Source organism: Numida meleagris, chromosome 1 (genome assembly GCF_002078875.1).
Source record: "Numida meleagris isolate 19003 breed g44 Domestic line chromosome 1, NumMel1.0, whole genome shotgun sequence".
Classification (NCBI taxonomy): Eukaryota; Metazoa; Chordata; class Aves; order Galliformes; family Numididae; genus Numida; species Numida meleagris.
In genome coordinates this window covers 121,696,268-121,722,160 of record NC_034409.1, presented here as the reverse complement: position 1 = coordinate 121,722,160, position 25,893 = coordinate 121,696,268, and the positions used below count along the sequence as shown (strand labels likewise).

The following is a 25,893-nucleotide window of genomic DNA, read 5'->3' as shown; positions in this document are numbered from 1 at the left end:
ATAAGCGCAGCCTTCATGCACCTCTTGCATGAGGAAGTTGTTAATACAGAGTTATTCCCAAAGTTAAGAAGCTGTGAACAAGACCTTGGGCCACTTGATTCCCTGTGATTCACAACTGAGCTGCTGGGCTCAGCGATGCGTGTGCCTTTGATTCTCTTTGTCTCTTCAGCCCGTAGTTCCATGGGAGTAATGAATTTCCAGAGAGTGTGGAAACCAACAAAAACATCTTCTTCATGGGAGGGCTTTTTTTTTTTTTTTTTTTTTTTTTTTAATGCTCCCTGATAGTTCTGCAGCTTCGGCCTTGAGACCTTGTTCTGTGAAGCTGCTGGGAGAGAGACTCGTTGGATCCAACCAACAGTAAGGTGAGGAGGGCTGGAAGAGACATCTCGTCACCAGTGTAAGGAAAAGAGCAGTGAATGCTACTGAGCTTACTCCAGGAAATGTTGCCGATAGTTTGATTTGTATCTCACAGTGGTAGAGGCCCAGACAAGATAAATGTGCTTAGTGCTATGGCTTGTGTTGCCTTGCAGTTTATGGCAACACACCCTGTCCACCGGCACAGAGTGGCAATGAATGTGGGATGATTTGGCTGAGGTAGGAGGAGAAAGCTATCTGGCAAAACACGTCTGGGTGAGGTGGTTGGCTCAGAAGCTTAACATAGCAAACTCAGGAAAGTAATACGTATTTTGCCTCTTTGGAATGCAGAATTTACTTTCTTGAGATCCGGGTGTTGCCTTGAGCACATGAGCCTGTTTAACATAGTGAGCTTTTTTTAAGTGGTATTATAAATGCTGAGCCTGGTCAAGCAAGAACTTAGACGCAAAGAGATGTTAGCTCTCGACAGCTTCACCTGTTAGTTTGCTCTACTCAAAACTACCACCAATACAGTGAACTTCTCCGTTGCTATTTTAATCCCTGTGGAATTCCACAATGAGTTTCCAGTGATCTTATTAATTACTTAATGAACAAGAAGCTGATGTGTTTTTTTCTTTTTCTTCTTTGTCCGTGTGAGAAATGCCATTGTTAAAAGCAGGTGAGTGATTTCAGGTTTTGGCATGAAGGCTTAGAGCTATTTAGGAAACTTCATAGACTTCAATGTACCTGAGCTCAGAGTTGTGCTGGAACAGTTGCTAGTGCTATGGGGAACAGGGATGGAGAGCTGTGGCTGGAGGGTTGGTGTGGACAATACGGCATGCTAGCTGGTGCCGTGTCACAGCTGGAGGGCAACTGGCTGAGCCTGTCTTGCTTTGGGAGCCAGTGACAGAAGCAGGAATTTCACTGATGTCTAGAAAAGTTCAGTTTTGCATATTTGTGTGTGAGCATCAGAAATTGGGGCTGCAGAACATCAGGAGGCTGGAGGCATTATAGTTAATAGTAAATGACAGGAAAAATGCCTACTCTTTACTTGGAAGCTTTTTTCAAACGGTAAGGAAATAGCAAAGTCCGTCAGACATTGCTCCATATTGTGCTGAAGACAGTCAATACTGAGATGCAGCTTGGAATTATAAAGATGCAGGTCAAATGGTGAAGTGTGCCACGTAACTAGTTCTTCACTATATTTCCTGTTGTGGCTTCTAATCCAGTCTTTGTCCCAGAACCTCATCTGTTGATGGGTTGGGGTTTTTTGAGCAGAAGTTCCCAGAAGCCAGGCAGTGGTGGTGCCCGTAGTAGGGAAATGCTTCTGGTCTACCTTCCATGTACTACTCTGCTTTTATTTATGCTGGGTTCTGTCTACTGTTGTTCCGTGTAGTCAGGATGTTTGGCCAGGGCCCTCTGAATTTTCTTTATGGGTGGACTAATCTGTATAATTTTCAAATATTCCAATATTCCTTCTGATTTTTTCTCAGTGCAGGTTCTTCAGCATCACTTTGCCAGCCAGTGGATAAGAGAAGCTCAAGCTCTGTATCCTCCAGCATGTTTTGTTCTTGTTAGTTCTGTTGTCCTCCGAGTCAGTGTGCTGTTCTTTACAGCACGAGCTTCTGCTTCTCATGTTTCTGAAACAAAGCTTGTACACATGACCTTTAGCTCACCATTATGCAAAAAAAAAAAAAAAAAAAAGAAACCCAACCCTGTTGTTTAAAGTAACACTGTTCCTACGGCAAATAGATAATAATTATTCCAAGCTTTCCCAGCAGCTGGGACTCATATGTTCTGCATCACACCTGCATACATTTTTTTACTTTAGAGAGTATTTCCAGTTGAGTGTTTTCATCACTGAAGGTTTATTTTAACAAATTCAGTGTGAGAAAAGTTGTTTTTTTTTTTTCCCTCAGGAAAATAGTGATTTCTGTAAAACAGAAAATGTACTGAAAACCCATCTAAATTATTTGAAAGTACTTTTGCTCCTTTTTAATATGTGAAAGGAAGACAGATTAATCTGGAAATTCTGGAGTTAGCACAGAAATGTCTTTCACTTTACTGCAAAGCCCTGCCATAATTAATTACAGGCAGCCTTTTAATGCATAAAGGTGTGTGCGCTAATAAAAAATGAGGGGGATTTTCCAAAACATGACCAACTCAGGAATTTTAAGTTATTCCCTGCTCTACTTACAGGATAGCCAAACTGATATAAACCAATTTGTAGCACTGTCTTCAGTTTCTATTTTGGTGGTTCAGCCTGGAGCCAGACCTTTTTTGTTAACTTGGAGTTTTTCTGGTGCAGTGTAAAAGTTGATGATCTGCTATCTCCAATGTTTCACAAAATCTCCCCTCAGAATAGACTTTTCTAAGTCAACCAATGCTTGTGCAATTATTTTCTACTTCTTACAAAGCCACAGCTGAAAGAAGCAATTAAAAAGCTCAATTGCTACTTTAAACTTGGAATTTAATCTGCCTTTAGCATGAAGAAATTCTCATTTCAAGATTGTTTGCAGCCATTTCTCTGGTCAACGTTAATGGGATTCTTGGGTGTGCACAGACTTTAGGATGTAATGCTTAGGGATTTAGAAATGAAGAGCTTTCATGCAAGTGATTCCAGATGGTTGGATTCTTTTGTCAGACAGTATCCTGACCCTTCCCAAGACATAAATTGTACCAAACATTTCACGATTGTAAGATGCTGCCTCTCAGGAGGCGTTTGGTGTAGCTGGGCTGTATTGTGCCTGCAGTAATGCTGCACTGAATTTATCTGATCCACATGTGGAAGGCAGATAATACTAAGCCTTCCCAACACCAAAATGAATCAAAACCACCAGGAAGTGCAGCCAAGAAGCCACGGAAAGAAATCAGAGTCCGTGGCGCGTACCAGACCATGGCATGGGATGGAGGACTGCTGCAGCTTCACTCTCACTGTGGAGAAGGGAGATGCGTGATGCCGAGACAGCTAAGCTGATCCTGGGTTTAGATAACAGAGCCCCAGCAGCATCCATGTCCTTCTGGTCTAGGGAGTCTAAGTCCTAGGCAGTATTAATCCACTCACCACAACCAGTGCCCCCAGGAGAACATAGCAAGTGAGCTGCTGCTCATCTATCCCTTCTGGACAAGGCAGATGTCACCTCTGTAGTGTGAGCTACAGAGCCAGGAGGCTCACGAAGCAGACTGGGCATACAGGAGCATTGGATCCAAGTCACAGCAGTCTTGATGGCAGCAGGGGCCAGGCGTATGTGTGACCAAGTTCAGTGCTGTCAGCTGCTGTACACGAGGCCAAAGTATTGTGCTTGGCTATCTTTATTCCTCTTTTCCCCAGTACATGAATCTAAGTTTAAATAAATACATTTGAACACCACATGTAAATATAAAGCTAATTTCATTTTCAAGCCTTAACTGAATGCTAGCAGTCTAAGCATAAATAAATGAATAAATGCTCATTTGTGTTTGCTTTATCCAATACCACATTTGCATCTATGTGGCTCAGAAACGGAATCCTCAGGCTTTTCCTGTTACTCCAGCAGAGAGGGAATCTTCTATCTGGAAGCTGGCTGCCTGATGCTGCAGCAGGGGTGCTGTGTGCACCAACTGCAGCAGTAGCTGCCGTCTGAACTTCAGGGGGGCAGCTGCTACTTCAGCAGCATAACACAGAGCTTTGGCCTCACGGACTCAAGGCATCTTTTATTGAACCAACCCAGGCAAGTGGAGTGAGGACAGAAAAATAGACCACAAGCAGTTGGCAAGTGTTTTCCAATTGCTCTCTTTGTGCCTATTGTTGTAGTATCCAAGGAATATTTCCCACCATCAGGAAAATATTGGTCATTTTTTAAAACAGGCTCTATCTTCACGTGCACGGAATTGGTATCCACTGGGCTTCAATATAAACTTTTCTTTCCTGGTTGATAAAACTTCTCATTATCCTCTTGAGGTACTAACAGTCTTTTCATTTATTGCTTTTAGATCTCCCAGCAGACTACAGAGCAGATAAAAAATGAGTGCTTCAATTTTTACAAACTTTTAGTAGATGCTATGTTTTCATAACACAGAAAATATTACACATCTTGTCCTCCTGGCTGGAGAAATGAGCTCTTTCATACTGCGGTTTTAAGGGGATGAATTCATCTGAGAACTGCCATTTGTCCTGGGAAAAGATGAGAAGATATAAACAAAATAAATAAACATTTGGAATGGAAATAGTGAGTTAGTAGCTGCCTGAAGCGGAAAGCAGAATCCAGGGTATTTCTTTGCATGCGTGTGCTGTAGTTTGACATCTTAAGTCGAGAGAAGGAACACATGGAATCTGCCCATTCTTTCCACGAACTGCCTGTGCGCCCAACTCCATTAAATAATGTTAACAACTCCCAGCCAACCAATGGACAATATATTGAAATGGTTAGTTCAATATATTGTTAAATCTAATCCTTTTCATTCCTGTTACAAGTAGATACTCAATTTGCTTTTAAGCTGAAGCCTTATGAACTTGTGGGCTCTGCTGTTTGGTTTCATCCATATACACCCATCAATAACTACCAAGATATCAATATCATAAAAACAAGGTTGCGATGCTCTGAGCTAAAGTGTTAGGAAAGGATCCATCCCCTTTTGCAATGCTCACAGATCAGACAAGGGTTTCACCACTGTGAGAGGATGTGTGGCTCCTGCACCTGGCCTCCTGCCATCACCAGGGATGTACCTGCTGAAAGTGAGAGACTGCTGACACACATTGGCATCAAGGTCCCTACAGCAAACCAGTGTGACGCAGAGCAGTCCTCGGGACCAGCCTCACAGCAGCACGTTGGTATGAAGCCGCTCAGTCATCCTCTTTGGGATGCGCCCAACAAATCCCTGGCTGAGCCATGCAAGTAGGCCTCGGGCACATTTCCAGGCTGCATCAATGAGATACAGTGCCTGACTGGGAGCAGGGCAACAGTCAGTAGCTGCATGAGCTCCTGCTCTGCCCCATGCTGTGAGGTACTTTGGTAATGCCCTGGGGAAGGGCAGATGTTTGCAGCTAGCAGGGTACCTGTAACTGCTAGGGCTGAGCCTCATACTAGTTTTTCAGCCCTTAAAGCACACAAAAATGTTAAAAGTTATAAATCCTCCAGCCTTTTTGAGCTGAATTTCTCTACTTTTTTTTTTTTTTTTTTTTTTTTCTCCCAGAGTAAACAGCGTTTTTAGACGTAGTTAGAGGGGGTTAATAGGCCTAACACTAGTTCTTATTGATAAGAGACAGACATTAGAGAAGGCATCTTTCCAGAACACTATGTGCTCTCCATCAATACTGGCCACAGCTGGTTGTTAAATCTGAAAAATTCTGAAGTTTCTTGTGAGCTTTCTATTCTTTACATGTAGTCCCTACGCTCTTTGTTTCTTTCCTCCTTTGTTGTTTACTGCTGTTTTAGCTTTCAAAAAACCCTTTCGCTGTGAGTCAGATCAGCTCAATCTAAACAGTACACTCCTGTGATTGTTTTTCCCCTGCCTTGTGGCTGGGGCCTGCATCCCAGGTCCCATCCTGGACCTGGCCCCATGTTCCTGCCATGCACCCAGCTCCTCAGCCTCTCTCCCAGCTCACCCTCAAACTGAAGGACTCCTTCCTGCTTCTGCTGCTGCTTTATTTTCCTTCTTACATACTGGCATGCCTAACTAAGCAGCTTGGGAGCTGGTTAAAAAGTGTGTTAATTGATTTGGGCTTTCTTTAGCAATAAATAAGTAAATAGATCTTTCCTAAACTCTGTGGCTCTAATTAGTAAAGCAAAGGTGGAAAAAATCTTGGCCTAACAGAAACCACAAAGGTAATATCATGCTCTGTGGGAGTAAGGAGGACAGATGAAGTGAACGATACTCAGTTTTACAGCTAGGTTGTTTTTGTGTTTTTGTGGGTTTTTTTCCCTGTTAATCACTACTACCATCATTCAATAATCTTTCACAGAGTGGCCCATATGGCAGTAACACTACCTAATCTGGCTTAATTGTATCCTTCCACTTCCTAGCCTTCTATGGCTTCATGGCCCAAGGGCTCAAGACACCTAAGCAGAGCTCTCCTTGACCCTGCTGCTTTTGCACAGTTGTAACCTCTTGGGCAAGCTGTAATTCCCCTTTTTGTTTAAGGAGACTGGAAGTCAATCAGCTGCACCCAGGAGACATGTTACTTTGCTGCTGCACTCAAGTCTGCTTCAAGCCACTACTGGTCCCCCCAGGTGCATGTTCAGCAGGCACAGTGTTATAAAACCACTGCCCAAGTCTGACTTGAACAAGCGTTGACATACAAGTAGCTCTGTGCTCCTGTGGCACGGCCTGTGTAGAGGAAAAATAAATGCTGGCATTAACCTGTCAGATCCAGCTAGTCCTGCTGTCACCACAGTGCAGTGGTTCCTGCTTAGTTATTGCTTTATGCTCTAGCACGTAGGATTCTTGGTGTATGCTGTGGCCTCATTACAGGAGCTGTTATAGGACAGAAAAATCAAAATGTCTCCTTCCACCCCACTCTCATTACCATCAGATGATGCAGAGCTCTGGTTCTGCACTGAATCACAGGCAAGGAGCATCGCCAGGAACTCAGTGCTGCAGGTGCCTGCTTGCTGCTTTCCCAACATAAACCGTTCACACAGCAACTCTGCTCTTTTGTGTGACTGGTGTGTCTCATGGTGTGGGTCTGCTGCCAGCAGCACAGGTGAAGGCAGGCAAGAGCCTCTCTGCCCCTGTGACATGAAACCTCCCGGCCTCCATCGCCATCTTGAGACAGCAGCCCTGCCTGGCCAGGCCTGTGCCCACCTTCCAACAGGCACCATAGGGAAATGTACCTCACGAACCAAAATGTGCACCTTACGAGGGCTGAGACAGCTTGGTGAGAAGCTGTTGTCTTCCCTTCAGTTGCACACTTTATCGTAGAGATGAGTTCAAGAACAGGATCATTGTCAAGACAATTATGTGTGCACTCAGGTCTGCTAACAGGAAGTAAAACCAGCAGCCGGCTGAGCTGACACATCACTGTAACTGAGCCAAGTGAAAACTAAAACCTGATCAAAACACTCCTTTATTTTGAAGCCTTTGAATCCCAAGCTTTATGTACATTTGTAGCCAAAGCAGGTAATACTGATCAGCACATCAGCTGTCTGCTTTAGCCTGGGGTTGCCTTCAAGCCAGGGGCTGATCTGACAGGCACCTCACCACTCCACGGATTCTGTCCCTCATCTTCAAAGTGTAATGCATGAGCAGAAGAATGATCACTCTGAAGATTTCTTTCTAAAAACATCATAGATACATCAGTTCAAAACTTAGTTAAGACGTGTCACTGATAAATATGAAATGCTTTTTCTTAAAAGTTGCACTTTATTTGTGGGAAAGTCATTTTAACAACATTTTACAGAATGAGATAAAGCAGTTCTCTTAAGAAACGAAGCATTCTTTCAAAAACAGTTAAGCTACTCAGTCTATTTTAACTTGGTGGGAGCAAAACAGATGAGACATTTACTTGATCCAAACCCACTGACTGCAAGAAGAGTTTTGCTAATTATTAGATTAAGATTAATCACCTGTAAAAGCAATGTTAGTCGTGGTAATGAATATAGCATCTGTTCTACTGGATCACCTGGAAGCACAGACCTGATGCTGTCAGATGTGAACACCTCCGTTTGTCCATAAACTTGGCAATGTTTAGCTAACACCCCAGAAATCAGCCTGGGCCAGAAGGAAAACTTTCCACCTTCAGCTGGAAATACGAGGCAAGGTGAAGTTTTCTTCATGTTGGGATCCAAACGCTGGTGCTATCTCGATTGCACAATCTGGGTAGCACAGTTTCTGAAGAGGTTCACATGCCAAGAGGTCCGGAGGTTCTCAGCAGTACCAGAGGTGCACTTCAAACCTGAAAATATGGAAAGGGCACATCCTAAAAGGGTTTCCTTCTGTTGTTAGGATATGAAGTGCTATTCATTCCCTTACTTGGCTCTTTAATAGAAGCCAAGTACCAGGAAGAATGTTTGCAAATGCCTCCACAAAAATCAAGGATGACTTTGCAAATCATTTGCACGAGAAATCATCTAGGTGAAAAATGTTGTCCTCTTCATAATTACGTCACATGTAAAGAAACAGACAGGGCTCCTGGGAGTTTCTGCATACTTAAATGACACCTGAAGCTACACAGAACTGTGTTGGGCCAAGGCTGATATTTTGGAAACTATATTGTGTGCTGTACTCAAATATTTAAGTTTTCTTAAACAGAAAAGCTATCCTGAGGAAGAAAGAACGTGCCAAAGCCAGACCCTCCCCCCAGCTTGTGCCTGAGCAGGTGAGTGAGCTTCAGAACTCCCCAGGAAGTTTGCTTTCCAGGAAATGGTTGATGAACTTTGCCATAACAAATCAGAGTCTCTTTTACATTGTGAATAGGATGATTTCCATTTTTTTCTTGCTCACACTTAGCTTCTTTCCCTTAAATGTATCACTAAAATGTGGGAGATTACTGTAATATAATCAGATGAAGCATTTTCCTTACCTTCAACTATGTTTAGCCTTAGAATGATGTTATGTTACTGTGAAGGAAGGACTGGGTTTGTTTATACACTGAAATATTATCAGAGTCTAATAGTATTTCTGTGTTCATTTATCAGTGTTTAAATAAGAATGTCTTTTCCTATCTGTTAGTTTTCTGGAATTTGAGCAGTAAAATGTCCTTCAGTCTTAATTTTTAAGTTTATTTGTTCTATATAGACCGTATTCTTCTTATAAATCATGTCCTCTCTCTATTATGCTCTATAGGTCTAAGTCAGTTTCCTTGAATCTCCTTTTCAAAGGTATTTTAAACATTTCTCAGGACCTTTTTCTAGTCCTTGGTATTCTCAGATATGTAGAAGATATAAATCTATGCTACTTTCAATAGCCAAGGCTATTCTGCTTAACAGCTTAGTATACACAATCAGAAGAAGTTTGGACATTACACAAGTAGTCTGATATAAACAACTGACTCCAATAAATAAATTAAGTAGAAATATGAAAACAACAGTGTCATGTAAAGTGATTTAGTCTACACAGGAATCTAAGCGCAAAATGTCATCCTTTGGATGCCAAATATTGTATTAATATGGGATGAGAACAAGCCACTTACTCTAGCTAGCATCTCTATAGCCCCAAAATCCTGTCTTTCCAACATCAGTATCAGAAAGAGCAGTATAGGCAATTGAAAATGATCCACTTCATAAATTATTTAGCCTTTTTCAGCTCTCCTTGTATGTTCCTCACAACCTGAGAAGATCCCAAGATCCACCTCAGTCCACATCACCTACCACAGAGATTCCAGCCAACACTGACTCTCCTGAATTGGCAGGTTTCATCACCACCTGCCAGGGTAGCTCTTATTTGATCCTCGATGAACAAGAGTCCTGCAGGACCTCTTGACCCCTAGGCACTCAAATGTCGGGCTCTACAAGAACAGACCTGGACCAGGAGTTAGGACCTGCACTCCTCTGGGCATTAGAAAGTGCCAGACACCTGTAGTCATTCTTTACTACTGCATGCAAGGAAAATAAGGATAACACATCTCATACAATTGATATTTGATGTCGCTTATCTAGTCCTTCTTTTTCTAGGAGTGCATCAAATTTAGTTACCAAAACATAAATGACCGCGAACTATTTTGCCAACTTGGGAATTTAAATATTTGCACCATTTTAAAGTCAAGTGAAAAAGTCATGCCTACAGATAAAAATACAATTTGAAGAGCTGTTGCCTCAAAACTTCATGGGTCTGACAATGTCAGTTTATATCGTCTCATTCAATTCCCTGGATTGAGAAGGGACTCCAGATCAATATGAGGCTAAAGAGTGTAACTTACTTTTCTCTCTCAATATCTACTCACTATTAGAAAGACGGGTAATAACAATAGGCCTTTTAAGAAAATAATTCAGTGCTTCCTCTTTTTCCTTATTACACAAGATCAATTTTTCCCCTCTGTATTTTCCTTTGTCCTGTAGCCAAGTTTTTTATTCTTTCCCATGGTTCAAGCAGGATCCCCCACTGCCATCAGTTTAACTAGTCTATTAAATGGAGCCGTATCAAAGTGTTCCTGTAAATCTAGATTAACCATGACATGTGCATTTCCCATTTTCCAGCTTGCTTCTGAATTTCTCTAAATTACACACACAAATGTAATGGCTAGAAGAACAGCTAAGAAGTTTTCTCTTTCTAAAAGGGGGCCTCCAGCATAAGAACCAAAAAACATAATGAGCCTACCAGCAGAGAAGCTTTCTTGCTCTCTCTTTTTGAGGTGTATTACCTCCGATAGCTGTATTTGCAAATGGCAAAATAAACAAATATCACTGTACATTCTTTAAATGAACCATTTGTCCCTGGGAAAAGCTGCTTAGTCAAGGGCACACTAATAACAGAAGGCAAAAGAGACAAGAAGGAACAAAGATGTACTCATTTAGAACAAAATAAATATGCTGAAAAATGAATAACTCAAGGCTTGACAGCATATGACAAGACATTTTTAATTCTCCATGTGCCAGTGATAACAGTGTCAGTAATAGACAAGATTAAGTTGTTGGTTTTTTTTTTTAATTTAGCATATAAAATGTCCTGATATTTATGTACAAAGCATGGTGGGAATATTTATATTATTTAAATAACAAAGCTTATATCTAAAATTGAACAAAAAAAATGAAAAAAATCAAATTAATTGGTAAATTACTGAAATTAATTTAAATATTAAGTTATTAGATAGGTTTGATTGAAAAAAAAATTACAGACCTATCAGAGGTCTTATTCCTAGTTCCTTGAACAGCACTGATGTAAAATGGGACAGACTGTGGCTATGGCATTTTCTCTACCTTAGAACTCCAAATCTACCTCTCTCCAAAATGGAGGAAGTGCTGCAGCCAGCAGCTACTGCACCAGGCTAACGTGAGTTTTCCTCTTGGCGCTTCTCATTTCCCATGTGCAATTAAGCACTGACCATGGCAGGCACAGATGCAGGACCTACCTCCTGGGAGAATGCCCCAACCTGCAAAATCATTCCTGATCATTTTTTTCACAGTAGCATTTATACTCAGTCAAACAACCTTCACAGAAGTCTGAGGAAGCTCACTGCAGCACTGGATGTGGGGTGGTATTCTCAGCAATGGGAAAAAGTTGCTGACAATGAGGGAGTGGAAAAAAAAACAAAACAGAACTAGACACCTTCGTTTTTTCACTCCCACTTGCAGACTGGTTTTCCTAGCCTTCCTTATAACTTAATCAGGATGGACTGAGAGAGCACAAGGAATGAGGAACGTTTGCACTGTGTTTCTGAGCTGGTTTCCAAGTCACTCACAGCTTGGAAGCAAAAGAAAGGCTGCAGGGTGGGGTTTCACACTGCACTGGCTTCATTCACAGAGATCTACTGGGATCCCTGAGTTCTTTCCCACAACATCTGCTGCTCACCGCTCATGGTCCTTGACTCATAAGCCCACCTCTGACCTCCACCTCATGCCAAATGTCCCGCATTTTATAACTGTAACCAGGGCTACAATACTACAGATTGTCTGCCCGCAGCAATTTGTCTCAGCTTATTCCATCAACTTGGGAAAAGTAGAAGAAAATATGAGAAGAGGTATAACTGCTCCCAGAACTCCACCCCTCCTTACACTAATTTTTCCAAAACCCATTAGTCAGATCCTCACTCTGAGGACAGCGAAGGCCATTCCTGGTTATTTCCCATGAAGCCAAGTCTGCCACTCCAAACTACCAAACCACTTTGCAAATACACATCATGTGGGGAACAGTGTTGCGAGCCTTACTGTTTCAGAGAGAATTTTTTCTCTGAGCACTCAGAAAAAGTGCATTCTGTTCCAAAGTAGCTACATGCCAAGTTTCAAACTGAAGTTATTCTGGGGTTATCCAAGCAAGCAAGAAAAGAAAACACACATCCCCCAGATGCTTTGACTACAGAAATTTATGTTCAGGGTCTAAATATCTCAGGAGATGCCTAAAAAAATTTTTGTGAATCATGAAAAAAAATCACTTAAAAGCATATAGGCCAAATAAAATATGAAAAACATCAAACTACAAGAAAAATTCTATATGTGGGGAAGTGTGACTTTAAAACTGCAAAACCAGAGTTACTTATGCCATCATTTATTTAATGAAAAGAATAAATGTGGATTAAGTTAAGAAATAACTTCTTCAGTATGGATTTTTTTCCGTATCAGTTTGTTTAGAAATAATTCAAAAGAACTCTTCTCATGTAAGAGGAAAAACTTTTAAGAATGCTCCAAGGAATGTATTCTGTATTACTCGAGGTATTTTAATTTGTGTTTTCCAAAGGTTACCCCAGTAGCCTTTTTGCACAGATATACCATAAATTGTACAGTCACGATCCTGCAGTACCAGAGACAGCTTAACCTTTAACAAATGTTGTAACATGGCCCCAGGCACACACCCATCGCTCAGCACCAACCACACACTGGTGTGTGATCAGCACCATCTGGGCTGAAACTGGGGCATGAGGCAGGTGCCGTGCAGTGCTAACTCAGTTATGGCAATTAACTCTATGCATTTTGATACATTGGCTAAACACAGTTCCACAAACAGCAAAAAATATGCAACCGTGCTTTCCATTCTGATACAGGAATTTGAGAACAGGTCTCAAGACTGCCGAAAAAATCATAATTTTTTTATTTGCAACTCTATTTTCGTTTGACATGCATATGTTACCTGCAAATTTTCAAATGGAATGTGTAGAGCTGCAATCAAAAATCTTACCGTGTCTCTTTACCAGACTTTCATAGGCCAAAAATAAGACCACATATCCCACTACTTTTATGGTTTTGTCGCTCTCTTTTTTATATGTTTTAATAAAAAAAAAAAACATTAAAAATTAAAACATGTTTTGTTACTTATATACATTGACTATACTATATATTTTATGAGAGCTGCTCTGAAAGTAATGCCTCCTATTTTATGATGTTGGCCCACGTCAGAGGTGGATGTCGGTGGTACAGCAGCAGAGGTTGAACCTTCCCACCAATATCCTGTTACATCTTGTTGCCATGTGACAGACAGCAGCAGAGGGGCAAAACGACACAATGGCATCTGACATGGCAGTGTGGATGAAGCAAAGGAGTGGAAATGAGTTCCTTCATGAAGAAAAAATGGCACCCATTGACATTCACTGACACTTGCTGAACATTTCTGGAGACCAAACAGTGGATGTGAGCACAGTGAGATGGTGAGTGGTGATCTTCAGCAGTGGCAACAGTGGCAGTGGGTCACCTCTACTGGTGCAGATCATTATGAGCACAGCATGCAGGCTCTTATTCATTGCTGGTGAAAATAATAGCTAATGGTGGTGAGTATGTCGAAAAAGAGTGTTTTGCAGCTGAGAATTTCCTCTACGGAACAGTCTTACTGTACTTTTTGAATCTGTTGTGGGTTCCACGGAAATAATTAGGAGGCATTATTTTCAGAGCAACCTTCGTAGATGTGGCCTTATAGACAATTCCTCTTCACTCCATGCAGCCCAGGCAACCCAAAAGGTTGGACACCAATGCTGTAACATATTTCAGTGGTATTCTGCACATTGGCATTTTGCACTTTTTGGCTGTGTCTGACTTCTTCAATGTACAGGTACAAAAGTAAAGGGAGAAGCAGAAACTGGTGACTGCATGCCCTTACAGAATTAAACAATCATAAACATTGCTACCTATCAAAAAAGATTTTTTTTAAAGTCTGCTCCCAGTCTCTGCTTTGGAGAAAGATGACCGTGGAGAACAGCTCAGCAAAAGAATGGATTTATAAAATGAAGGATTTTACTATATCTGCATATAAACTGAAGACATGCAACATGTTGGCAGCCTTTGCAGAATATAATTTCATAGTTCATAAGGAAAAGTGTAGTTTGCCTGCCCATACTTCACATCAACCTTATTGACTCTTAGAATAAGTGCATGAGGTCAAATTTTAGTATCAGTTACTTTAATGACTTGCCAATTTGTACTCTTACAGCTACATGAGAAGAAATACTGACCCAGTGCTGATGCTCCACTCTGCCTGCCCTTTCTGACTCATCCAAAAAAACCCTATATGAAATGAACGTGACTAAGACCCTTGTGCTCCAAGAAGGGAAGCAGGTGTGGGGAGCTGTAGGCTACAAGAGGAGACTAGAAACTATGGCATGGGCAGGGTGGGAAATGCTTGCATGAAACTAATGTTGTTGGGAGTCTTTCCCAAGCACTGGAAAGCCTTGGGGAGAAGCTCTCGAGTTTCTTAATTGGAAAGCAGAGCAGGAATAAAAAAGAGGGTTTTTTGAAAATGCAGATGCAAATTTTCTCACTGATTTTCCATTACAGGGATGGACAAAGAAAAGAAAATGTCATTTCAGCTCTTCCCACCCCACAAAAATGAGCAGTGTGTGGGGAAAAGACCCGAGGAAAATCAAGTGATAGTGGGTGACAAAAAAGGATGCAGTGGAAGAGGGCAAAGAATCAAAAATATTAAACAAGAAGTGGAAGAACAGAGAAAAGAAAGCTTGCTGGGGTTGCTGAGTTCATAGGAAAGAGGTGCCCTCCAAGAGCCAAGGATTTCACCTTAGTCTCTGCAGCTGGTTAAACTCGAGGACTTTTCTGCACACTACATCAAGGGACTGCCTCCTTGCAAGCATCAGCACCAAGGAGTGGCTTTAAAATGAAGAAGAAACCAAAAATCCCACAATTTTTCAGTATTGCGGGCACTGCAGAATGCAGAAGGCTGAGTCCCAAGGCATGCCATGCTCTTCATACCCTGGACATTCTGCTCTGACAGCTGGGAATATGTTCTGATCCATGGTCCCACCATGTTCCACTCATCCAGAGACCCATTGCTCCAGATTCCAGAGAGCAGTGTTCACTTCACTGTTGCTAGAAAGCTCTTACTCACCTAGCTCTCCTGCTGGAGCTGTTCCATCCCCACTTGAACTGCACATGCCCTTGTACTCTGCCTGGCTCAGCACTTCTCTGGACACAAAGGGAGCCATAGGAGCTGTATTTTCCTTTTCCGTTCCAAGCTCCTGACTTTGGGGCAGCAGCTTTCTGCATTATTTATGATGTCTCAGTGCGAAGGCCAGTAATAATGGAGGCTTGGATTCCAAGAAAACATTTTTTTTTTCCCGAACCAAAACATGCACAATACTAATACCTAGAAAGACAGCATTTGATACTACAGACAATTAATCTTTATGGTATCTGGTATATATAAATACCTTACTTCTTCTTCCTCTGCAGTCTTTGTCCTCCATAGCAATGCAAAGTAGTGCAAGAAATCAGCTAAATGTTGCATACATTCCTTATTGTGGGTGGGGTTACACATTTGTAAAGCCTCAATGAACAGCCATTGAATTATGTGTGATTATGAATATTTCATACTCTTTTTTTTCCCCTAAAATCTGTAGCTTCATCGACCCCACTGTGGTCAAGGTTTTCTCAGAACAAGTGTGCTCAGCTGACTGAAAAGCTTTGAGGCAGTGCATTTGTTACATTTGCTTTTCTGCGCATTGTCAAACATGCACCATTATTTGCATGTGTTTCAAACCTGTTCTGAACAAAGAACGGCTGACTTTGAAACATAATCACCCTTTTACTTTTGGTGAGCAACAGTAGAACAATGGGCAGCAGGGAGAAACTGGAACACGGGAAGTTCCATACTAATACAAGGAACAACTTCTTCACTGTCAGAGTGACAGAGCCCTGGAACAGACAGCCCAGAGAGACTGTGGTGTCTCCTTGTCTAGAGATATTCAAAACCCACCTGGGTGACCTGCTGTAGGAAACCTGCTTTAGCAGGGGGTGGGGACTGGATGATCTCCAGAGGTCTCTTCCAACCCCTATGGTTCTGTGAATCTGTGATTTTACAAGCCAGAAACCAAGACAAAAACATTGACATAATGCGTAACTGGGATGTTCACCTGGAGTTTCTGCAGTTTTTTTCTTTTTAAAGAATATTTCTTACTACATGTTGTTTGCATTTCAGCCCAAGCCCAGTTTTGGTACAGCTAAAAGATCTCAACCCATTTTTCAGATCAGCCTCCCTGCTGCACACGCAGTCGTGCTCAGACAGCTAATTGTGGTGGAGGAGAAAAGAACCAGAAGCAGAACTTTCTTAAGCTGCTATAGGGAACCCTGGTCTGGGACCCTTTAAAATTAAACAGCTCTCCACCGATCACAGACAGCGCAATGTTTTTCACCCAAAGGTCTCTAGGGCTATGTCTACAGCACTAGAAAAAACATGGCCTGGCAAGGAGCCTAAGCACCGAGCTGCTAATTGCTGATTATGCTTAATTGTAAGCATGTGTCCTGGAAAAGCTTTGGCTCATGTCAACCAGCGCTGTCCCAGACAGTACCCAGATCAGGAGAAGGCATATGCTGGAGCCCATTCCAGAGGTATTACGAATCAGGCAAAGGCCACATCAGCCTCCCTCTCTTCCCTCTCCCTTGCCCAGCATTCTCTCCTTTTGCCACCCTCACACTCTCCAGGGCATGTCACGTAACAAATGTTAGCTCTGTCCTAGAAGCAACCAACTGCTTTGCCTGAAACTTCTCAGTTTGAAACAGATACGCACACATGAACATTATGAGGAATATCCCCCACAGGAACCAATCATCTCACTATTTGTAGTTTATGAAAGCCAAGCCCTATGTTTGCTAGAGATGCCTGTAGCTTTACAGCAAATTAGGTGGGGTGTTTTGTGTATGGTGTTTTTTTAAGATCTCTCCATTTCATTATGTCGAAGCAGGAAGTACACTTCATTTAAGTGCTCTCACTCTGGAGCTGTTTCATGGGAAGAAACCTTCCTTCTTTTTCTCTGTTTAGGCTTAAGGTTTATGAAGCCAATGTAAACAGCCAAAATGAGCCTAAGTGCCAGAGCTTAACTTAGGAGGTTTGAAAAGAACAGGGCTTGCCTTAATAAAATGAAACAATTAGTTTGTAGAGAAACTGGATAAATCTGTGTCTTTCCTTAAACATTTACCACTTGAGCTTTCTGAGGATTACCTCAAAAAAATGTAGGACAGTACTATGCTGGTGTTTAAGTTAATTTTTACTAAATTCAAGGAGAAGATGACTGGCCTATTACTTCATCGAAGTGCAGATATCATGTTTTCCGTGCATCACAATTCAGCAAGATTTCTATGCAATAAAATATTTTCAAAGTGTTATTGTCCATTTTTCATGAGCAGTGCTTTAATTCTAACTGCCTCTTTTGCTTACTGCAGATGCCATTTGCTTCCTTTGAGTGGCCTGTAACATTAATGGGAAAACTGTGACGCTAATGCTAAAACCACTGGTTATAATTACATGTAACAGACTGGGTGGGCAAAAAGAAGGAATGTCACTCTGCCAAAGATAATTATTCTCTTCTCTTGATCAACTCCAAAACAAATATGTTTGCTTTCTAAAAAACAAAGCACACAACATGGCTTGTGCAGATGACCACTGCTAAATGAAGGTACAGGAAAAAACTACATAACCTTAAGGGATCTCAGTCTAAGCAACACGATGAGAGAGGCTCATGAAGCCAAAATACCCTCAGAATGCCTAAAAATTTCTCCTTGGCGTTTCCTCACCTGAAGGAATAGAGGAGAAATCTTAAAGAAAAATTCACTGAGGGCTTCAAAATATTGATCGGTTAAGTATAATGGAGTTGATATTCCACCAGCATTTATAAGAAGCATACTAACACTGTGTATGCTGGAATTCATGCAAACACTGCTGGGTACACCACTGACCTTCGCTACCTTGACTGCTGTGCCTCTCCATTCGGTGTGTGCAGGCTAAGCACTGGAGCAACTGGATGACCCAAGTAACTACACATCTGCCAACCTAACATAATCCCATGCAAAATAATGAAGTTCAGGGAGGATTGAAACAACTGTTACAACAGTGTGTATCTTGTTAAACTAATTGCACGTGTCTTCATGATATTACACAATTAAAAAAATGAAAAAAATATCCATACGTAACAGACTTCTGCTAAGCGTGATCCAAGCAGTCACTTGATATCTAGGAAAACACAGGTTGCTCACTGAAGGAGAAGCTGTTAATGGAACTGATTCTCCTTGAAGGCAAAACTGTTTATTAATTACACATAAAATCTCAAACACAGCAGAAAACTTGTGTCCTTGATCACTGCTTTAGGCGCACTTTCTGCCAGGATTTTGCTGGAAAGGCTTCCCCTAGACTTCTTTCAAGATGCAATTGTATTCAGAGGTCTCACTCACGTCTTATGGAGTATTCTTTCATCGAAGAAGAAAACATTCATGAAATAAGTAGCGAATCCTTCAGTCAATGTGTGTCTTGCAAATTTGTGTATTTTGCTTGGTGACCTGCCAGTGTTTGAGAGTCAGTCCTTTACTGTTACTATTAGAAACAGCTATATTGTACAGTTTAAAGTGATTTAGACCAACCTATCACTGCAAAATTTACTACTAACTGTAAGCAAGGTGTGTCTGTCTCTAGCATTGCTTCTGGAAATTCACTTTTGCAATTTGTGTTCTACACAAACAAGATCTTCGTTACATCATTAATAGTCAGCTTGAACAGGAGCATCTCTGTAAATTCTTTAATTGATACCTGAGCAAACGTGCTTCAATATTTTATCCCTCTGGGGTGTGGGAGCGACCTGGTCTCCACGGCTGGACTACAGCTCCCAGAACGCCCTGTGCCCACTGCCATGTTGTATGGCAGCAGCAAGGCTGGGAGCCCTCTCCAGTGCCACGGAACAAACAGCACTGGTTGTGTTGTTAAAATAAAAACTGTGATCACGGGGCTGCCTGCAACACGCCTTCTGAGCGGCAGTACGCGAGGCAGCTGAAATGCTTCCTCACAAAACCCTTAGCCCTCATGATCTGTTGGGGTGCCCTTTGGCAGGGTGTCTCGACAGCAGGCGTGGGTTTCCTCTCTCAGGCTGCTTTATCTCCCAGAGGAGCTGTAAAATCGTATTTCTTCCCTGCAAGCTATATAGTGTCCTGGGAATCTCATCAAAATATGCATCGGGTCAGCTCATCTCATGGCTCAGAGACATTAAACAAGTACTGCTCTACTGGCAGTTCTCAGCAATGACCCTGTGTCCCCTTTCTTGGCATTTGGGACCTTGACCCCAACGAAGCTGAACCTATGAAGCCCCACAACCATTTACTTTTATCTTTATATTTATATATAAAGTATATATATATATGAGTATATATATATATATATATACTTTTAAGGGTCTTCCTGGATGCACGAGAGGAGCTCTGTTTCAAGCTTTGCTAAACCTGATATATCTTGCACTGGGCCTTTTGTTTATATGACAACTAAATCTCTTCACAGACGTTGCACATGCAATATGTATATGCACAACACCTATTTTCCAAGTGCTTTTTTTCTGTTGGTTTTGCACAGCCATTCAGCCATCCTCCCTTTGGAGAACTTGGTACTTTTGAAAACTGAAATCTTGTATTTAATATTCCGGTAAATCTAGGCATTTTTTTGTGTAACGCTATCACAGAGCCAGTGTTTCTTCAATGTGCCCACCTTTGTGCTCTCAGAGCTCCCTCTGGATGGATTTTTGTTAAGTGCATCCCATGTCCAAGTTTTTTAAAATCTTCCAGTAGCACTGGAGAGAGATCTGGCAAAGTGGGGGATGTGCTGGCAAGGGTGATGCACAGCCAGGTGGCTAATGGAGATAAAAGCAGATGCCCTTTATCTCAAGAGGAAACCTGAACATGAAGAAATGTGAGTTAAAAAGAAAAGCAGCCTGGGTGGGGCTATAGTGAATAAAGAGAGGCTGAGGTGAGATCAGCAAGAAGCAGAGTCTGGAAATAAAGAACAGTGGGGAGGAAGGAAACAACAGGACAAAACATAGGGTTGTTTTGGTCAGAAAAGGTTGAAGGATCACCTGGTGTGACTACTGTCAATAGCATAGTAGGTTGGAGGCTAGGATACAAACAGAAGATTGTTGTTCAGTTTCCTCTGCTGTTGTTTCTTCTTTAAGCATGACAACTCCTGGACAGCAGCTGTTGTTCCATAGCTGCACAACACCATTTCCCCTTTAAAAAAAAAAAAAAAAAATTAAGGAACTTCAGTAGTACTTTCTGCAGTCAACATCACAGCTACATTAGATACTGGAACAGGTTGCCCAGTGAGGGTGTGAATGCCCTCTCCGTGCAAGCATTCTAGGCCAGGCTGGATGGGGCTTTGAGCAAGCTGGTCTAGAGGGAGGTGTCCCTGCCTATAGCAGGAGACTGGAACTAAATGATCTTAAAGGTCCTTTCCAACCCAAACCATTTCATGATTCTACGATTTTTGGAGCCTGCTTTTTAACCTGAGCAGCAGTGAGCTCCTGTACAGTTCCAAGGATATTCTTTTTCTTATGGCACTTCTCTCTCTTCACTCTATCTTACCAGCAAGTTCTCACTTTTCGTTGTTGTTGATTTGTTTTTTCCCCACCACAGAAAATATGTAACTTTAGAATGCTAAGAAATTTATCACCTCACACATCCTTCCGGAAGGGAGCAGTCATCTTTTCAGAACATCGTTCTCTGGATATTTTCTCTCACCTCTTTCTGTTAGAAACCCGGTAGCACGCTGGCAGATCCCTATCCTCTCATGTGGCACTCCTGCCAGTCTACAGCTAAAGAAGTTTAACTTAAACCTCTTTTCCCACTAGCACCAAGCAGTGAGTGGTCAGAATGAAGTGGCCAGATGAGAGGGAATAGCCCCAAGTTGCATCAGAGGAGGTTCAGGTTGGGTATTAGGTAGAATTTTTTCTCAGAAAGAGCGGTGAGGCGCTGGAACAGGCCACCCAGGGAGCCACTGTCCCTGGAGGCGTCGAAATGGCCATCTTGAGAGCGGAGGACGACTCCATGCTTGACCAACAGCGGCAGATCTCGCACCACAATCCTCCTCCCAACCCCGCTCAGCGAGCTCAGCCCGTCACCCCACCACCTCCGCCCGAGGAGCCGAGTAGGGCGGAGCCGGCGGCAGCACCTCCCCGGCGGGCGGGGCGGGGCGCTCTCCTTTGCGCCATGATGAACAAATGACCTCGCGGGGAATGAAATTTAAGTTCCACCGGGGGAGAGAGTTCTCTGCTTCGAGCCCGACCCCACCAAGGCCAAAGTGCTCTATGATGCCAAGGTGACCCGCCGCGCTCACACCCTGCCCCTCAGCCCCGACCCGCGGGGAGGCGGGGCCGCCCTTAACGCTCCTTCGTCGGTGCGCTGCGCGCTCCCGCCGCTCCGCTTCCGGGTGCGCGCGCGGCGGGAGGCGGAGGAGGGGCGGGAGGGGGACGCGGCCTCGGAGGCGGCCGCGGGCGGGCGGGGCGGCCCCGCCGCTGGCACGGGGTGCGGGGATCGGACGCCGGGAGCGGGGAGGGAGCGGGTCCCCGCGGTGCCCGAGCGGTACCGTGTCCGCGGCCGACCCCCCAGAGCCGCTCCCTTGGCCTGGCCGCTCGAGTGCCGCCCGGCCCCGCTGACAAAGGCGGGCGGAGCCGGGGCCTTGCGCTCTGTTCGAGCGGAGAACGGCGCTGCCGCTCCGGTCGGCCCTGGCTCTGCCGACCCACTTACCGGCCTCGGCTCGGCGCTGCTGAGCAGCCCCGTTTTTATTCCTTCTGCCTCTAGCGTAGCGTGGCTCGTCTACCTCCCTACCCTTGCCGCCCTGCCTCCCCCCTCAGAAGGGTGCGAGTGGGACGGGAGAACGCGCAGAAATACTGTAGTAAGCAGTAGGCGGCGATCTGCAGTGGCAGTCAGGTGACTGCCTGGCGGGCCTGGCCTGCTGCATAACTGCGGTCACTGGGGGGCTTTGTGTAAATCCAGTGCTTCTCGGGGTGCCGGTGTGACACGAGCTGATTTTTCAATCCCAAGTGATCTGTACTGAACCTGTAAATCGTTCCAGTATACGTGGTGGGGGGGTGTTGTTTGCTGTTTTTTCTTGTCCACTGAGGGGCAAAAAGGAGTGTTACAGCTGGATTCTTGACCAGATCGTTCTTCTGTGCTGGGAATTCACAGGTGGTGTAGGTCAGTGTTTTCCAAACTTATTTCCTCAGGAACTCCAGCCTCCTGTGACAATATGAGCTCTCCTTGTCTCCACTTACTGTTACATTCTGACCGTCCCAACAGCCATCACTGCAGGCCCTAGAGGCAACCTCAGAGCAGGAATATAATAGTACCTCATCTTTACTTTTGAATACCCTGAGCTCCAGCAAAGCTTTCCTTGGCTCAACAATTCTTAAATTCTGGGCGCCCAAATTAAGCATTCCTGTGGCCTCACTGCTGGCTGCACGTTGAAGTACGTGGTGCGCCCAGTGCACGTGAGCATGGAACGATTGCTTTGTTTTTAGTAGTCCTGTTGATCTTCTTAATGATCCATTCTGAAATGTCTTTCTCTTTTGACTGGCTGTTTGTACTTTTTTGTTTTTAAATACTGAATCTCTGTTTCCTGAGAAGAAACAGACAAAAAGCGAGAGTAATGCGTCTGTGTGTCTTTCTATTGCGAGAAAGATGAAGAAAGAGCTCCTCTCCAAACAGTTGTTCAGAAAATGCCGCTGGTGTAAATAATGATTTGTGGTTCCACTTTGACCCGACTTGGTCAAAATAGATCTATGGGTGCCTGAGAGGATGATTTTTTGAGTCAAAACTAGATGATCTTTGAGGCCCCTTCAACAACCCAAGCCATTCTATGATTCTGTCATTTTCTTAAGTGAAAGAGGAAGAAACAAAAGACATTTTAGTGTTTCATAGCTAGATTATGTGCTCAAGAGAGCAGTGTTTCTGAGGTTTACATATAGTGCTGTTGCCTTCTGAAAAGGGTACACGTGGGAGAAAATGTTACTTGCCCAGATGTTGTGTATCTGCACATCCAAATTGTGATATAGTGTTGTTCTCCAGCGTTGTCTTGAAAGCATCCTGTCCTGAGGGCAGGATAAAGAGGGCTAGCAGCACTTCAGAAGTGCCCAATGAAAAACCAGCTTTTGCTCACCACTAGTATATCTATATATTTTCCTCATATAAACAGTCAGTGACAAAATTCTAGGTGTTTTTAATTTAACATTTTTTTCTGTGTGTATAAATTCTTTAAATATTCAAAAGCTCGCTTTCTCTCGAGCCTTTATAATATGTGCTGTGCTCTGTTTGTTTCAGATTGTTGATATTATTGTTGGTAAAGATGAGAAAGGCAGAAAGATTCCAGAATATCTAATCCATTTTAACGGTTGGAACAGAAGGTAGGAACATGTATACTTAACTTTAGTTCTTTCATTTTTTCCTTTTTTTTTTTTTTTTTGCAGATGAAAATGTTACATAGAATATTAAAAAACTAATGTTTGTATGAGTATGTTTAGTCCATGAATGCTTTTAATATATTTGCATGTGTTGACTGATTGGTTTGTATATTTAAGTATTAGTGGATCCGTTTGATAACCATCAGTTCAAACTTTATGGGATATCTGTGTTTGGTGTATACCGTGGCTCCTAGGTTTCCATTAATAAAAAGATTTTTGTCCTTTGTTAGACCTAGGCCTAGGTAGTTTGCTTATTTTGGTTAGTAAATGGGTGCAGTCTCTGACCGTGATCTGTGGCATATATTGGTGCTACAAAGACTGCCACATGATATGTCAAGACTTGAGAGCTTTTAAATGGCAGTTAGTGTGGAAGCCATGCAGATACTGATGAATGCAACTCAGTGTTGCTTCTTAATGATGTTAAAATAGTACTTCTTACACTTAACATATATTCTATTCATGATTGCTGGTAAATTAATATATTTAAGCTGTTAATAATTTTCTTTTGACTGCTCCTTAGCTGGGATAGATGGGCAGCTGAAGATCATGTCCTTCGTGATACTGACGAAAATCGCAGATTACAGCGTAAATTGGCGCGGAAGGCTGTGGCTCGCATGTAAGTAATACTTTAGGTCTCAAGATGAATAAGAGATTGATTTTCAGATTCAAACAGCTACTTTTAGGTGTCTGCAAGTGAGTTTGATCTCTAAGCTCATGCTGTAGATGGTACGTGCCTGTTCAGTCAGTGTGTTCTAGGGAGCTACACTTTCATACTGAGGTACATGCCTACATGTGTTTACTAAACATGTAGGTTTAAATGTTGTTCAGTGTTTTAATGATGTTTAAGCGTTGTCTAGATTCAATAACTATATGTTATTCTTAACTGTTGCTGTGAAATGCCTTTGTTTTGGATCTACATCTTCTCTAAGAAATGTACTTGAAAAATAACTTAGGAAGTTCTGAGGTATTTTTGAGCCAGAGGCAATAATTTAATATCGATTAACCGTGGCTTGAGGATCTGTTTGAGAACACAAATATAAGGTAATGAAGGTATCTACTCTAAAATGAGCATTGTCCATATTATTTCAATGTTAATTCATGAAAATAACCCAAACATGTACATCCTGTGTATTTTCATGTAATGATGTTAGCTAAGATAAACAAATTAAATGAGATCGGCCAAGTTTAAGTGAACTATTTTATGCTCTATAGGAGAAGAAAAGGAAGAAAGAAGAGACGTTGCAGGTTGCCTGGCGTTGACTCTGTTTTAAAAAGCCTTCCTGCTGAGGAAAATGACCATAATAGTGAAAAAAGTGAGTTTGTTTTTATTCTTTAGTAACTAGCAAAATGCCTTTAACTTTGAACTAGGGGTACAGAGAGCACTGTCACTTGCTTTTGGAATGACATGAGCACCATGTTTCATGCTAAGCATCTCTTAGGCTAAGGTACTGTGATTCCTCTTGTGTTCCAAAGACTTTTCCTCATGTCAACTCAACACTTCCAATCAGTGATATCAGAATTTAATGCAGTTTTGTTTAGTATTTACTGTTTTGTTTACTAGGTGCAAGAAGTCCCCAGTTTTCTCTCTATGGTGTAAAGAAATCAGACGCTTTTCCTGCTAATGTTCCTGTGTATTTGGGGGGAGAGTGGTTATAAGATATTTTTTTCAATTCAGACTGTCTTGATTTCACTCTTAACCGCCTCTTCCAATTCACTTTTCTTTGTAACCTGGAAACCATCAAGAGCATTGGCACTTAATCTTCTGATTGAATAGTTGACTGACTAATTAATACATTAATCCCATATTCAGAACTGAAGTTCCATTAAAAATTGAAAATATCTGTGTATATACAGCGATATAAGGGGACTCTTTGAATTGAGTGTGCTTCATTTTGAAGGGATGCAAAAGTACTTCTGTAAACTTCTTGTCTTCCATTTTCATGAAGCTTATTGTGTGCTGTAAATACCTCTTGTGTGCTTAATAAGAATGAACAATTCTGGTAACATTAAATAGAACAAGTTATTTTTTTAATTTAAGCCTGAAACCTGTGCAGTGCAATAATGTAAAAAAATATTTGAAATCTCTTTTACACAGCTGTAAGTAGTTCTTCTGATGACAGTGATGAAGGAACAGATGAAGAAATAAAAAGTGAAGAAAGTGACATAGAAGAGAGGACAGAAATGGTATATTTATTGTCTCCTTGATTTTAATTTGAAAAATCAGTATTTAAAATGCTGGATAAATTGAAATGAGGGATACATACGCGACAGTT

At 42.3% G+C, this 25,893-nt stretch overlaps 1 protein-coding gene and 2 long non-coding RNA genes across 5 annotated transcripts in view; 2 read left to right on the top strand and 1 right to left on the bottom strand.

Moving 5' to 3' along the window:
- Nucleotides 3,649-22,358, bottom strand: LOC110405365. Of its 3 annotated transcripts, XR_002442838.1 has the most exons (5): nt 21,748-22,358; nt 20,243-20,393; nt 15,572-18,689; nt 7,899-8,227; nt 3,649-4,507 (listed from the first exon to the last, which is right to left on the bottom strand). It is a non-coding gene; the product is annotated as an uncharacterized LOC110405365 (long non-coding RNA). The 3 variants fall into 3 exon arrangements; XR_002442839.1 differs by lacking the exon at nt 3,649-4,507 and having other exon boundaries at nt 7,668-8,227; nt 21,909-22,358; XR_002442840.1 differs by lacking the exons at nt 3,649-4,507; nt 15,572-18,689 and having other exon boundaries at nt 7,668-8,227; nt 21,748-22,292.
- Nucleotides 8,235-17,297, top strand: LOC110405374. The gene is made up of 2 exons (XR_002442847.1): nt 8,235-8,650; nt 14,685-17,297. It is a non-coding gene; the product is annotated as an uncharacterized LOC110405374 (long non-coding RNA).
- The window catches only part of MSL3 (MSL complex subunit 3), a 26,876-nt gene continuing 22,350 nt past the window's right edge, over nt 21,368-25,893 (top strand). The window contains 6 exon segments of the mRNA XM_021410591.1: nt 21,368-21,413; nt 21,416-21,480; nt 23,481-23,563; nt 24,141-24,236; nt 24,833-24,933; nt 25,716-25,804. Of these exon segments, the coding sequence (XP_021266266.1) occupies nt 21,383-21,413; nt 21,416-21,480; nt 23,481-23,563; nt 24,141-24,236; nt 24,833-24,933; nt 25,716-25,804 (465 nt within the window). The 5' untranslated portion in view covers nt 21,368-21,382.